We start from the raw sequence: 16,302 nt of genomic DNA on the forward strand, positions 1-16,302 counted from the left end.
CTAAAACTGCTGGTTTATTGTTAATTACTAATAAAAAGGCCCTGGCAATAATGACATCTTATAATAGTAGTATTCTAAATGCTCACCACCTTTGCTTCCTAATTTATGATGTTCCTTAAAATACACTGTTGTAAGAGGTAACAAGGGAAACATCTTTCCCCTAGACAATATAAGACAAAAATCATGAATGTGAAAGTATTTGTGTTCCTTGTTTTGTGCAACAAGAAACATGATGCAGATCTTTGAGGATGTAAAGCTAGAAGCATACAAGTGTACAACATATAATCCAGCCTTTGAGACAGAAAAATCTTAGCTTTTTACCTTCTAAGAGGGTTTTGGAAACCTCTTCTTACAGCTAAAAAGTGATGAGTACCTTTTAGTCCTGATAGAAATGATGGATGTGCACTTTGATTATGTGAAATGTATTGTTTGCCTGTTTTCATTTCTATTTCTGTTTTGAAGATATTACAAACCGTGAGAAGTCCAGGCCAGAGACAAGCAATTGGTATTGAGGTAAGGGTTTCTTTGTACCTAGGCAGCCTCTCTGACCATCTGCATATGAGTTCAGGAAACACTTGCAGAGGCTGTATCAGCTGCTGTGTCCATGGGAAACCCTTGGAATAGGAGCTGTCATTTCACTGCTTAATTTATTCTCACGCCTGCTTGTAATATCTGGAAATTTTATCCATTTATGAATCTATTGCAGCTTCGTACTAGTAACAGAGCAGCATCTAAACCCTCAAATTCCTTATGAGCAATTCTTATTAAGATTTTCCTATTTTCCTAAATTGGCCTCACTTTTGTTACATCTTAGTACAGCTCACTTCACTTCTAATAAAAGTGGTAAATAAAAGCAAAGTATGTAAATGTTGACCCATACCTTCTAGTAGCTCAGAAATGAATGACGAGCGTATTGCTGAACTGAAATGACAGTGCTGTTGCTTCACTGCTTTTGCTTTGTTTGTGATATACTGTAGACAGAAATGCAGCAAAGTCAATTCATTGTAAAGTAATTCACAGATGATGCCCTTATATTATTTGTTCTCACATGTTTCTTCCTCCTTTGAAATCTTTGATTTTTCTCCTTCTGTTTTTGCTGTCCTCTTGGGAAGGTTGAACTGAATGAGATCGAGTCCCGATGTGAGGAATATCCTTTAACCCGTGCCTTCTGTCGACTCATCAGCACGCTAGTGGAGAGTTCGTTCCCCTCTAACTTGGGAGCAGGTCTCCGCCCACCAGGCTTTGATCCCTATCTCCAGTTCCTCAGGGATGCTGTATTTCTCCGATTCCGCACCAGAGCTTACCGGAGAGCTGCTGAAAAAGTAATTTTTGTTTGAAAATTTTTTTTTTTCAGGATGTAGTAAAAATGATTTGGCGCTGCTGATGTGGCTTAGATCTGTTTGAGAAGCTGTGCAGGTTTGATGCAGCAGAGGTAATCTGGAGCAGCTCATAGTGTTTTGATTTTGTAAACAGATGATTTTTCAACTCATGGGTCATCAGGACCTATGAACTACTTCTAAGGAACCTGTGTAAAGTATCTTTTTAAAAAAAACAGAAGTTGTTTATATTATTGCTAAATTTCAATTTGCTGTACAGGATTCTGCAACTCTACTACATGGCTAATGACTTCTGAACATCACATGCCCAAATCTACAAGTCAGATTTGTCCTTTCCTCATTGCTACTTCAGAGAATATTTGACTTGCTGAACCAAGGAATTTGAGTTTCCTTTATGATCTTTCTGGATGAAAGTGCATGCTAAACTGTATCCTGGAAGCTATTAATGATCTATTACTAGCTGTATAGCTATTAAAGACTCTCTATTGCTTGTAGTTTCAGTATACTAATGTGTATATTGTATAATAGAGCCTAAAATAGGCAATAAATCTGTTTTACTGTTCCATTTTACTTTAGAAAGAAAGCTTGGCCTTTCAAGTTATTTGACATTATGAATTATAAGTGTTGTTGGAGAGTATTTCAGAATTAGTCAGTCATGCTATACTTCTGATCCATCACTGCACTGCCTATTGTATTCTTTGTCATCCTTGTCTTGTTGCTGCAGTATCAGTCTTATTCTGTGTATGACTTTTTCTTCATTTTGTGATTATCTACAGTGGGAAGTAGCTGAGGTAGTTCTGGAAGTGTTTTACAAATTGCTGCGGGACTACGAACCTCAACTTGAAGACTTTGTGGACCAATATGTGGAGTTACAAGGTTAACTTGTTCATTTGTTCACTAACAAACAGAATTGTAACTTGCTTTGCTCTCTTGCCTCTGTCTTGTGATCTTGTTTAATACTGCAAGTAAGCTGGTGGAAAGCTAGACCAAGGCTTTAAGATAGGTGACATTAAAAAAATGTCCACCTACTGTCAGGAGCTATGTTGCTGATTCAGTAGGGCTTCACGTACGCTATTTCCTACTTCTCTAGCTCTACTAGGAGGATGACTTCTGTCACTCTTGCATTGCTGATTTGATTAAAGAGCAGCATTTGACGCTTAAAAAACACCTTGGTTTTGGGCTTGTTCCTCTGGATTTCTTTGGTCTATACCTAAATCACCACTATTCATAGGATTAATTTAAAGGTGTCAGTGTATTTGATATATTCTGTAATATTAATATTATTGATATATTAATTACTTGGAGCAGACAGTAGCAGTAGAATTATGATCTGAAGTAGTTTAATTCTGGACAACTATTCTTTAAAAGGCCACAGTAGATGGCAGTTGCCTCATTATAGGAAATTTAAAGCTTATTTGGGCTGCAGGGTTTTTTTTTTTTTCATACAAAGTTTATTCTTAACATTGCATGCCAGCCTGATGCCTGTGGATTTTCTTGTAGCAGTAGAGAGCTGTAGGAACTGCTTCTTAAGTGAACAACAACTTTAAGACATACCTCTCCAGTGAGCTTGCCTCAGTCTGGGAGGCCGCTGTGCCCTGTACTTTGACAAACAGGTCTTGGCAGCTTAACTGTCTTGAGCAGTTTCTGTTAGGTCATTCCTGTCCTCATCTAGTCCTTCAGCTTGTGTGATTATTTGTGGGTTACATGATATATTGGAGAAATGGGTTAAACCCGATCTTTTTGACTAGATCCGTTTCTTGAAGTGATGCAGCGTGTGGCTCCACAGCGGCGTGGCATGTCTGTTGGCGTGTTAGGGGGCAGCACAGACACGGAATGAATGGGGGGAGAAGGGGATTGTTTAAGCTGATGCCAAAAGAAACTGCACCCTCATTCTCACGTGCATATTAAAAAAGATTCTTACTGCTCTCCTGTTTTTATCCACCATTGTTTATTAGGAGACTAGGTAAACCAGAAGCATTAGTCTTGACTTTTCCTTGTGTTTTGTTTTATGGGGGTCTTTGAGTTTTAGGCTAGTAGTTTCATTTTTGCATACGTTGTTGCAACGGACATCCAAATATCTGTACACTGTGAGCATCAGGGATTAAGTGGACCTCCTCAGCTTTGATTTCTGGAAATGCTTTTTCCCTCATCCAGGGTCTCATGCAGGTTTGGGGGGATGTAAACTTTTTCCAGTTACGTTTCAGTGTTGCAAAACCATTTAATGTAGCTCCAATGTGGTATAAAGTCCTAGCATTGATTTGAATTCAAGGTCAGATCTGATTAGGGAAAGTCTAACTGGTTAAAGTTGAAATTGTGCTATTAGATATTCAAAAGTAATAGTAATTACCATTGCTACTCTTCCCAAACTTTTAAAATTGCCTAAATGGCTTATGTGTAAAGAAAACCTATGAAGACTTTGTATGCAGTATCTTTCATCTATATAGATGTTGCTGACAACAACGGGGACTGTTATCTTTTGTAGCTCAGGCTAGCTTGAGTAATGGAAGTCTTTTCTATTAGATGTTAATTTTTTTTTTCTGCTCCTCTCTTTAGGAGAAGAAATAATAGCATATAAACCACCTGGATTCAATTTGATGTATCATCTATTGAACGAGTCCCCAATGCTGGAGCTGTCCCTTAGTTTGCTAGAAGAAGGGGTTAAGCAGCTTGATACTTATGCTCCGTTTCCTGGTATGTGCCTAGAATTTATTTTTCATGTGAAGTTGAAATGCATACTAAGTTGGATTTAAAGCTGACGTTGCATATCTTCAACTTGATGTTGTTTCTCTTGCATACAAAAATTGTGTTTTGGGGAGAATTTTCCTAGTAGTGAACAACTGACAAGTTTGTTCTTGGTGCAAGGCTTGATGAATGAGGTTTATGAATGTAGTCTATTTAACTGCTCCTCTGTTTTTCTTATGGTTCTTTGTTGTTTGTGCACTGCAGGGAAGAAGCATTTAGAGAAAGCTGTACAGTATTGCCTTGCACTTCTCAACTTAACCCTACAGAAAGAGAATCTTTTTATGGATCTGTTGCGGGAGAGCCACCTTTCCCTTATTGTCACACCACTGGAGCAGCTGCTTCAAGGAATCAACCCTCGCACTAAAAAGGCAGATCATGTGGTGAATATTGCTAGGTATGTGCAAAGTACTGAGAAGGGAGGAGTTTTAGAGGCACAGAAGTGTTTGGATCCTGGTCCTTTCATTAGTTTCACTAGCCAATGCTTCTCTTTGCACAGAGCATGTCTGACTTTTTCTTGGTGGCGGGAGGTGTCTTCACAGGTGGTATGATCTGTGCAAGATTGGGATCTGCATTTAGAGTTTTTTCTTTCTGAATTTTTTTCCCCTCATGATTTCTTCCTGGTTGCTTTATGTGCAGTGATTCCCTTGCATATAATTTTCAGTTTGCCCCAGACTTTGGTTGTCGTAGAGTGGGAGAGCAAAACTTCATTTGGTTGCTATTGGCCACTTCAATGTTTCACCATATTGCCCATTAGTTACTGTATTAAAAGTATCAGGCTAGTAATCTGAAACTCCGTTTCAAATGTGAAACTTTAGGATTTCCACTTCCCACTGACACCTTCTGTTGCTGTTTGATTTTATAATAACTTTACAGACAAAAACATTGATGAGTAGTAGAAATGAGTGCATAAAAAAGCAGTGATATTCTGACATGGAATGCACTAAAAAATGGAACTCTTTCTATATATGTGTTTTTGTCTTTCATTTATATTACTTTTTTTGCATAACAATAGTCGACAAATAGTTTAGAAAAGCATGCCTTTTAAGATGCTTTTAATTTTTTCTCTCTCCTATTTTGGGTAGACGTAGTAGTTGATTTTAGCTAGTTTTGGTTTTCAGTGATGCTCATTTCTGCATGATCTGAAAGTATTTTCTCCATGTTTTTTTGTGTGAGCTTGTGACCAGTGGTTTTAACTTATCCTGCAGTGTTTGAGGTAGATTTTGGATAAAAAGAATGGTAATAATTCCAGGAGAGATTATTATCCCTACTCAGCCTACTACCCTCCTTTTGATGGATGAGTGTTAAGTGCTTCATGTAGAGTGAAGTTTTGTTTGTAGCTTTAATATTTTCTCATGTAGTTTGATTTGTAAATGCTTTAGTTCTAAATGTTGTTTAATTTTTCATCTGTGCATTACCATCTTGAAATAGTAAAATTCTCAACAATTTCATTACAATAATCTTGTATTTTTGAAGGTATCTTTATCACGGAAACAGCAATCCTGAACTGGCTTTCGAAAGTGCCAAGATTTTGTGCTGTATTTCTTATAATTCCAACATCCAGATAAAGCTAGTTGGTGATTTCACACATGATCAGGTAAGCGCCAGTTTCTTGGGATCTGCAAAGACAAACTGGTGGAGAAATACTGGTGCTCCGTAATGTTACTTTAAAGGATAGGTTTCTAGATCAAGTACATTAAAACTATATTTTGTCTTATATCTACCTGCCTCTAAAAAGTCTTTTACTGTGGCATTGTGAAAAGCAACTACTTCATTAATTGAAAAAAACAAAATCATGAATGTTTGCAAGAAGGAAAAGGACAGTATTCTTTGAGATACTGAGACTTTTTCTTGACTTTATTGTCTTCAACCTGTGAGGATAATTTAGCATATGTAACAACAGTAGATTTTTTTTTTTCCTGTTCAGTGGCTAATTGCTAACCTGTGCTTAGAACTGCTATGACTCTTAACTTCTGCTTATTAACTAGGGTATATAATTTTTGTCTAGAACTTCTTTCAACTTATATGGAGGGAATTATGAAAGGTATTGTTTTTAATACTCTTAAAATCCTCTTAATTTCCATCCTTCCATTGTTGAATACAGAGTATTAGCCAGAAGCTGATGGCTGGGTTTGTGGAATGTTTGGACAATGAAGATGCAGAAGAATTAATTAATCCAGATGAGGGTATGTAGAAGGCTTCTTAAAAATGGTTTACACTGTTGTCTTTTGCATAGAATGAAATTAATGAAAGGGGTGGAAAAAGTGCTTTTAAGTCAGAAAACCCTTTTCTTGTGTTGTTTTCTGTAGAATTGGACCCTTAATAGAATGAAAAGCACCAATGTCTGTTAAGATATGTCCACAGTATGATGAGCCAACTACAAACTGAGTCTGTTTTCAGAAGACAAGTATTTGACATTGCTCTGGATGTATTATATAGAGCTGTAATAATAGTAATTTGAAATTTTGGTCTTGTATCCGTCTGTACCAATATAAGTTGATGCCTTAGCTTTCTTGTATTTAACTTGGAGGCTGTGAGGATTATTCCATTAAATGGATTTCTTCGCTTCATTATTCACCTCATCTTTTTTTTTTTTGTTTGTTTTTTTTTGTTTTTTTTTGTAATCAAGAGCTGGAGCCTGAAAAGAAGCGGGCACGAATCCATCATGAAACAAGGATCCATATTCTGAATCTCCTTATCACCTCTCTTGAGTGTAGTCCTCCCAGCCTTGCTCTGTATCTCCTGGGATATGAACTAAAGAAACCTGTCAGCACCACAAATCTGCAAGATCCAGGTATGAAGAGGAAAAGTTGATCTGGTATTTCATCAGTTCTGTTACCAACATTGAGAATATTTGTTGGTAAATTCATGGGGAGAAGCAGTTCCTCTTAATGTTAAGAATAAGACAACAAGCCTTGTTCTAATCCTGAAAAGCTAAATTAAAAGATACGTTGATACCCAAATGCAGCATTTAAACAGCTTCAGGATTTGATCTTATGTTTAAGTTGGATTTTGGAACAGACTTGAAATTAGAGTTGTGAGGGAAAATGATAGTTTAGACATGAAACATTAATTTATTAACTATTTTATGCAGTGTGGTTGTGTCCACAGTACAAAGAAATTGATTTGATGATCCAAGGAGTACCTACATATGACAACATGGGAATCTATAAAGCAGATTGTCACTTTGAATTAGTTATACTACTTGACTACTATCCTGTCCCTCCTCAAACTCCTGTTTAAAATTAATTACGGGGAAGAAAACCAGTTTTGTTGTTTAACGTTGTAGAAGAAAACCTTTTAGAATATGTGGGTTTTCATTGTACTGCTAGGTGTATTTATATATTCGTAATGTATATTTATATATTAATATGTATGAATATATATATATAAGAATATAAATTATAAAGCCACAGGAGTGACATTTCTAATGTTTCTTGAAATGGTGAGAAAAATAGTGTGTTAGTATGTGTCTTGTTTGCCTCTTCAGCTTTTAACTTCTATTCAGTACAAGACAGACATTGATAAACTTGAGCAACTTCAGCAGAGATGGTCAGGGGGCTGGAGCACTCAGCCTATGAGGAGAAGCTGAGGGAATGGGACTTCTTCAGTCTGGAGAAAAGAAGGCTTTGGGGGGGAACCTAATAGCAGTCTTTGAATACCTACAAAGAGGTTAACGAGAGGATAAAGCCAGGCTCTTCAGAGGTGTGTGGCAGGAGGATGAGAGGCAGTGGTCATAAATTGCAACAAGAGAGGCTCCCAACTGGATATAGGAGAAACTTGTTCACCGTGAAGACAGTGAAGCAGTGGAGTGGGTTGGCCAGAGAGGTCATGCAGTCTTCATGCTTGGAAGTTTTCAGGACCCAACTGCATAAAGCCATGAACAATCTGGTCTGATATCATAACTGAGCAGTAGTTTGGAGTTGAGACATCCTGGAGTCCCTTCCAGTCTGAAGTATGAGATTCTTTCTCAGCTGTTTTAAAGGATGTTTTATATGAACATGTTTGAACAAACATTTGATTTTAGTTATTTACAGAAGAATATTTCTCATTATCTTTAGGTTTGTATTGGACACTGTGGCCCAGCAGTTTTGACTCCTTCATAGTTATAAATGACAGGTAGATAGGTCCTGAATTTTATTTGGAAAAAAAAAAACCAAAACAGTCCTAAAGTTATTTGATGTATCAGAAAGATGAAAAAAAGATGCCAACCTATTTTTTCCATCTGCAAAGGAGCTTACAATTGCAGGCCATGTTTTGGATATTTTGAAATTCCATAGTTACACAATACAGGTAACTGATCTGCACCCACACAATTCTACAGGCTATCATACGTCAGGTCAGTGATAGGGGACTTTGTCTCAAAACCATGAGAGCGCCTTGCACAGCTCTTTGAATTATCCCATTAATAATGTGAAGAAATAATGACCATAAGCCATTTGCCTTGAGATAATACTTTCCTACAAAAGCATAAATTATACATGTCCAAACAGAGAAGATTATTTCCCCTGTAAGAACTGCAGTTATTGATGCCTTTGCTGCTTCAGGACATCTTTCTGGCTTGGTTAAAGAATTGGTTGGCTAAAGGAAGAATGCAAAGAGACATGATTTTGACTTCAGTATTAAAATCTACTCCCCCTTCCCCTGGTTGCAGTGTCAGGTGCCTTTAGGAGCATTAGTCATAAAATGGCTGTAATTGTAAAATAAAGACAGGAATTTAAAGCTCTTCTTTGAAATTGTCAAATGAGTATTCAGTTAAAGTTTAAGAGCAAGAATTGAAATTTTCATTTGGTTCATGCAGAATATTAAAGAATTAATTGAATCTCTTTTTAATAGAACTGAAGAGAAAGTTCTTAAATAAGTTTTGATTACATAATTTATCCTCTTTCACTAGCATCTCAAAAGCCACAGAGTAACTATAAATGTTTTCATTAGATTTTTGCTGAAACACCGTTCCTTCTTTTATTTTAATTAACGAAGAAAAAACTTTGCCAGATATTTTTGCTGCAGCTCTGTGGAGCAGTATAGTGCAGCACAAGGTATCTGAACAATTTAGTTTTCATAATTCTGTGTACTAACCTGTATTTGCTATGGAGGCAAGTAAGACCAAGAATGTTAAGAAATTATTTTTGTATTTTAAGGTGTCTTGGGTTGCCCACGGACTTGCCTTCATGCTATTTTGAACATACTAGAGAAGGGTACCGAAACAAGGAATGGACCTACAGCAGTTCGGGAATCTCCTCATCTTGCAGAACTCTGTTACCAGGTATTCGGCATATTTTCTGTTAGCATATACTGAAAGTAGGCTCTAAATAAAATTAGCTACTTTTTGGTTGGTGAACACAGATGGTCAATGATTTTGATAATAGTTTCATTTTTAAAATGCATGTCAGGTTTTTATATACTTTGAACTCTTTCTATTCTATGCTTTTCTGTGTGAAAAAGTATTATCTTGTAGCAACACAGAAGATAAAGAATCTGCACTCATGTCAGAACTTGGAATTGGGATATACTTATAAAACTAATGTTCTAAATATTTTCGGTGAGCCTTTGAATCTGTTGTGACCATATGCCAATTTTTTTTTTTAATTTTGGAACTGCAGTTTGCCAGCAAGTAAGATAACAAATAATCCCAAATAAGCCAATAAAATTCCCTTTATTCAGTAGCAGTGACAGAATGGATGTATGTGTGTCTGAGGGGGTGAGATGGGGAAGACAGCTGAATTAGATGTATGTGCAAGGTAGCTGATGTTTGGCCTTAAATCATATAATCATATGATTATACACCTGTATCATGTTGAAAATCTGTGGAATTTAGGAAGGATTTTAAACATTCTTAAAAGTGAAAGAGGCCATACTGTAGAAGGAGGAAAAAGAAAAAGATTACATTTCCTGTCTTGGTGAACCTGGAGACTGAAAGACACTGATTTTTAAGTGAGCTGAACAAACAGAAAGGCTTATATAGTGTCATGTTGTGGGCAAATAGCCATTGGAATCATCAACATGCTGGTAGTACTTCAATGTCATAATTCAATGTTTGTTATAAATAATATGTTCAGCTTTGGAGTAAGCTGATGGAGAACTTACTGTAAATACAGGTAATATTGTTTGAGCAGTAAAACAGTGTTATGCATCTTTTGATTTGGTGGTTGGTTTGTTTTTAAAGTAAATTCCATAAATGGGTATCTACTGGTTTTGATTGTCAGGTGATCTATCAGTTGTGTGCATGCTCTGACACATCAGGTCCAACTATGAGATATCTGAGGACCAGTCAGGATTTCTTATTCACCCAGCTGCAGTATTTGCCCTTTTCTATCAAAGGTAATTTTTATGCTAAGGTAAGATTGTGCACGCTTAAAATTCAATGCATCTTTTGACTCCCTAGGAATCATAGAAGAAGCATAGGTAGCATTATTAAACTGAATTAGTTACTGCCTCTGCTAACCTTTTCATTCTGCAAAGATTGAACTCTGCCTATTTAGGAAGTTCAGATTATTAATGCTGAACTTTTGTAAAAGAATGTTAATTTTGGAATGCACCAAGCCTCCAGAAGCAAATCCTAATCTATATTTCAATTATCATTGTAGTTTTGTTAGATTATGCTACAGAAAAAACCCTATATTTTTGAAAAGTAAGAATGCTGCAAAGAACTGAGGGAATAGAAGGCAGGTGGTTGTAACCACCTGTATCTTCCCTTCCTTTGAATAAAGAACTTTTATTTGCTGATGGCATTAATTTTAAAGTTAATGGATGTGTTTGAAATGTTTCAGGCCAACATTTCTCAGGTGTCTTAAACTGAATAAATGTACTTATTCACTTTCAGATGCTTGACCACTAGTCCTTTGTTAAATGATAGGAAACTTAACATTCCAATACATGTATCCAGCATGGCTAAAGCACTTCAGATGATTCTTATATAACTTAAGAATCTAAATTAAGATTAATATAGAATATGAAGATTATTGGAGACCCATGTTCAAGCCTTGTCAACTTTGATTAAAGTTATAGTTTATTTTGGGTAAATATCTGATTATTTTCACTGAGATTATAACTGACCTATTTGCTCATGAAGCACGGCATTCTCCACAATGACTGTTAGTACAGGTTATGTCGAGATTTTTTTGTGTGTATGTATACTCTTAACTGCATGTATGTGTATGATTTGTTTTCGCAATAACCACATGTTCGTTTAATGGCTTTTGTCAGATCTCTCAGTCCTTTTGTCTCATAAACAAATGGTGAGCAGATAATAAGTAATGACATCCTCTAAAAGCTTTCTCAAATGAAAAATGCTTTCCTTGGAGTAAGTGGTATTATTTATGTTCAATTTTGTAATTTTTTCCTTATCCCTGCCCAGAACATGAGATTTCAACACTGAACCAAATGTCTTGGCTGATGAAGACTGCAGCTATAGAAATGCGAGTGACATCGCTGAACCGCCAGCGTTCCCACACACAGAGACTGCTGCATCTGCTGCTTGATGACATGCCTGTGAAACCATACTTGGGTAAGAGGAATTTATTGTGAGGGTAAATAAGCTTGACTAAATGGAAGTATGAGAGACTTTATTTGAATTCTTTTCTCCATAAGCTTGTGACATTTCATTTGTGATATATCTGAAATTGCCACTAGAGAGATGGGAAGAAAGATGATGGTGGTTGTAGTCTCCAAAGTGAAAGAAATTAGGGCATCTTTTTATTCATTGCTGCTTTGTGTTTCATTTTTGAAACATCTCAGTGTATAAACTGATATAAAAAATAAACATAGTTTATGGGGTAGGAGAGGGGAATATAAAAAAAATACTTAAAATTATGAAATAATTTATTTTGGGATGCTATCCAGAGTTGTTAATGTGTAGAGAAGGTGGAGGGTCTTCCTTGGTAAACAGTTTTAGACAAAGTTTTCTTGGTCTTAACTTCTCTCTGTTTGTCACACATTTCCAGCCCTCTCTCACAGAAGATAGTAGCTACAGATCAGTTTGGCTTTTGACATTATAACATCAAAAAATAACATCTCATCCCAATGTGACGTAAAATGCAACATTAAATAAAAAGACAAGATTTCAGAGTTTCAGAACAGAGTAGAAGTGAATCAAGAGAAATAGAAACAGGTGGCAATAAAACTCTTTATGTGAAGAAAATAAACAGAATAACGGGGAGATACCATAACGGGCTGCAGCAGTATGGTGTTTTCCCTCACTCTTATAGGTCTGAACGCTGTCTCTTCATCCTTGTGGAGATCTGAGTATGGGAAACTGTGTCCAGATACCCTACTCATTTCACAGTGTTCATCCAACAGCATTATTCGTACTGGAGGGTGGGGTGTCCTTTTAGGCATTTCTAGTACTGTCTAATCTGTATTGGATAATTGGCTAGCTTCTGTGAGATAAGTATTGTTTTCATTTTATTAACAGTTAAGACTGTATTTGTATTAGAAGACTTTCACATGAAAGGTTTGTCAATGTGTGCTCTCTCCGTCTTTCTCTTTCAGTATTAATGAAGTAGGTGGTATTTTACACTTCAAGATTTTTTTTTTTTTAATTTATTTATTGTGTTTCATTACCTTCAGCTGATGGTGAAGGAGGGATGGAAGATGAAAGTCGATCAGTCAGTGGGTTTCTCCACTTTGACACTGCTTCCAAAGGTAAGCATTATGCTGTTGATTATTTCTTGGTAAAGTTTTTCTGATCCTGAATGAGGGGAGGGCCACCTGTAGAAAGGACACTTTGAAAAAGAAAAAGACCTTCTAAACAGCAGCAGTGCATGGAACAATTTTATTTAGCATGGGGGGAAAAATAAAGAATTTTAGAACCTTGACGTAGATGGTTGGAGGGAATGGAAAATACTGGACTGGAAAGGAAGTTAGAGGAGTCTGTATTTAAGTATCTATGGAAGGGCAGAATGAGACGGTGGCAGTCTATAAATTTACTGCTAACAGTGAAAACAGTGAGACTGTTGCTAAGGCTGAACATGTTTGTATTTTCATGGCAAAGAATATAAAACCCAAGTAACTTACTTCAGATTCCTTACAATGTTTCTACGTCTCAACAAAAGACTGCATAGTTCTCATTGAAAACCAGCCTGCTTTTATTTAGGAGAAAAAAATGAGAATCTTGTATTTGTAAATATTGGATTACATGCGTACATAACAGGAGAACAATACAGTATAACACAAATTAAGAATTTAAGGGTCTAGAAAATGTTTTTAAGACCCTTATATAGATCGATAGCACTTTTTGAAGATTTAATGTTCTCTTTTAAAACTTTACACATTAAGATTTGGATTTACAAAGGTAAATTAGGCTCCTATTATCAATTTTTTTTATTTTCCCCTTGATATTTCTGGATACTGTTTGAATTGATTTATATTTCCAGTACGCAGGAAGATCTTAAATATCTTGGATTCAATTGACTTCAGTCAGGACATTCCAGAGCCTTTACAACTGGATTTTTTTGACCGGGTTCAGATTGAGCAAGTCATTGCTAATTGTGAGCACAAGAATGCACGTGGACAAGTGGTCTGCAATGTCAAGGTGCGCAGTGGTCTATGTTCTCAAGTTGCATGTGCTATTTCATATCTCGATAATAATAATAAAAAAATGATCAGTGTATTAATAATACTTTGAAACTTGCTTTCACATAAGAAGTATAGCTGTTTCAGATATGTGCATAATTTATGGAAACTATTTGGATTAGTTTATTTCTTCTTCTGCGTTGCACACTGATTTCTCATGACACTTTTCAGGAAATATTTTCTATCTTAATGTTTTTCCCATCTTGGAACACCCAATTGATATTGCAGATATGACATCTACCTTATGTGTTTCATTGGTCTCTAATACACAAATATGTAGTATTACATATGTGTACACAATTATGTACATAACATAGTTGTGTACTGCAGTAGTTCTTTAGTTAAGATGGTGTCACATTGTGATGAGTACTTGACAAGTGTGTGATAAATAGTCCTGAAAAATTTGTGATTTGAGACACAAGGGACAGTGCAGGAGCAGAATGTAACATAAAAGTGATCTTGTTGATGGTGATAGGAATGCAATTATTCCATATTAGGAACCAGCTATTCGATATTGTAAAATGCATTTTAGACTTGAGAGGAAAGAAACCCTTCCTTCTGTGCAAGAGGACTATAGTGGAGGTTGAAGAGGAAAGGGAGTGTGATGTGTTAGAAAAGCTCATGAAAGGACAGAACAACTTGGGACCAGAAGAAACTGAGTGAGTGCGAAAATGTGAAGTGCAGTGAGCAGGGAGAGAGACTAGACAGCTAAAAGTACTGCAGTTAGAGAATGAAGCATGGGAGAAACCTAAAAAATGAGTAAAACTTATTTGAATCTCAGTCCTTCAGTTACATCTGTCATTATGTAGCTATCTCCTAAATACATGCAGGAGGGACAAATACATCTTCCTTGTCATTAAAGTTTCTTTTTTAACTTCTTAATTTCAGTACCTTCACAGAGTTCTGGTTGCAGAAGTCAATGCCCTTCAAGGAATGGCAGCAATAGGCCAGAGACCTTTACTTATGGAGGTAAGTATAGAAAAAGTAAACTACTGTTTGTTGTTGCTCTTGGTGGATTTCATATACTGTCAAGCAGTAAGCTTTACTATGAAGGCTTGTGGATTTGAGTCCTAACTTTGAGTTAGTAATTCCTGAAGGAAAAAAAAAAAAAAAAATTAATATTTGGTAAGATAAACTACTACTTAATGTACTGTTCTCTAAACAGCAGACCTGGAGTCTGTTTTCTTTTTTCTTGAACCTTTTCCCTCCCCATTACTGATAACAATTGCAGCTCCCGCCCCACTGTACCGAAGGCAGTACATACTGATGTCAGGATTGGCTGTTGACAAGTACAGTGTGTAGCAGCCAAGTTCATCTTGCCTTTCTCTCACAGGGGATGCCAATTTATTTCTCCTTTCTTCTACACAGCTATAGTTTCAGTGAACTTGGAGCTTAATTATTTTCTGAGGTTCCTGCCGTCTTTTAAATTCAGTTGAAATTGGCTAAATGGATTTGAAAGTTGAAGGATGAAGGAGAAATGACTTGGACTAAAATGGGAAGAAAATGCACAGATAGATTTTTCGTAGTTGTTTTTGTTTTGATTTTAAAGTGTATCTTAGAAAAGAATTTCCCTGGTTAAATAATTTTTTTTTTTTTTTTTTTTTTTTGCTATGAGTTTGAGACATTCATGATGGAAAGGCCCTGTGAAAAGCAGCTCAGAAATGGATTGGCCTATCTTGTTGAAATGATTAATAGAAGCTTGTTTCTGATAAGCTGAAGACTTACCCCTTTTTTTTTCAAAGACTATTACTAATAGATAAAATTGTCATCTTGAAATCTGTCTTTGCCATTCACTTCTTTTAGCATATTATAACTCAATTTCTTTGTCATGGGTGTTCAGGAGATCAACACTATCCTGCAGTATGTAGTGGAGCGGAACAAGCTGCTGCAGTGCCTCCATGCTAAGAGGCATGCTTTAGAGTCATGGAGACAACTGGTGGAAATTATACTCACTGCCTGCCCCCAGGATCTCATACAGGCTGAGGACAGACAACTGATTATCCGCGATCTATTGCAGGATGTGCATGACAAGGTAATGCTATACTGGAAATCAACCCTCTCCTTGAACTTGGTTGCTATATCTTTTTATGTGAAAGAGAAACTACTCTTCAGGTAGCATTCTTGATTGTAATAAAAAAAAAATGTGTCTGCTTTTAGTATTCTTTTTAGTTTTCTGATTGCTACTATGCTGAAGTTGAATGCACTGTGGACAGAGGGGATACTCTGTATTCTTACATAGCCACTGTTTAACTATGAACTATATATTGACAAATTTAAACGCACTTCAGTATAATCCAGTATGATAGTAGTCTGGAAAGGGTGTATAAAAAGGAAACAGCCCATTTTGATGAGGAACATAGAACTCATGGAAGGGATGAAGGCAAACAGTACTGCAGTTGCTGATTTACTGTGTTAGATGACTCACTGCAAATCCTACCACTGCTTCTTTTGAAAAATGAGAGAGTTGAATGAAGCTTCAGAGTAGAAAAGGTAAAGATTTTACAATTAGAAGGGCTTTTGGAAATCCGAGAGTTTGCTTTGTCTTAAAATGTTTAAAGTCTAGGTGGTTTACTGCTGAATTATAGTAGTAATTTTTGAGACAGACTAGGCGGTTACTACTGTCCCAGCCATTCTCAAAGACAAAATTTAATGA

General features: G+C 36.3%; 1 protein-coding gene across 4 annotated transcripts in view; it reads left to right on the forward strand.

Annotated features, from left to right (window-relative positions):
* Nucleotides 1-16,302, forward strand: part of NUP205 (nucleoporin 205) — a 52,241-nt gene that overhangs the window by 21,608 nt on the left and 14,331 nt on the right. For all 4 annotated transcript variants that reach the window (XM_082310521.1, XM_082310524.1, XM_082310522.1 and 1 more), the window contains exons 14-28: nt 463-513; nt 1,113-1,322; nt 2,114-2,213; nt 3,891-4,028; nt 4,284-4,473; nt 5,553-5,673; nt 6,181-6,262; nt 6,706-6,870; nt 9,218-9,342; nt 10,283-10,397; nt 11,434-11,583; nt 12,645-12,719; nt 13,451-13,608; nt 14,538-14,618; nt 15,490-15,681. In XM_082310521.1, the coding sequence (XP_082166647.1) occupies nt 463-513; nt 1,113-1,322; nt 2,114-2,213; nt 3,891-4,028; nt 4,284-4,473; nt 5,553-5,673; nt 6,181-6,262; nt 6,706-6,870; nt 9,218-9,342; nt 10,283-10,397; nt 11,434-11,583; nt 12,645-12,719; nt 13,451-13,608; nt 14,538-14,618; nt 15,490-15,681 (1,953 nt within the window). The remainder of the gene's footprint in view (nt 1-462; nt 514-1,112; nt 1,323-2,113; nt 2,214-3,890; nt 4,029-4,283; nt 4,474-5,552; nt 5,674-6,180; nt 6,263-6,705; nt 6,871-9,217; nt 9,343-10,282; nt 10,398-11,433; nt 11,584-12,644; nt 12,720-13,450; nt 13,609-14,537; nt 14,619-15,489; nt 15,682-16,302) is intronic.

This window comes from Platalea leucorodia (assembly GCF_965183815.1).
Source record: "Platalea leucorodia genome assembly, chromosome: 4".
Classification (NCBI taxonomy): Eukaryota; Metazoa; Chordata; class Aves; order Pelecaniformes; family Threskiornithidae; genus Platalea; species Platalea leucorodia.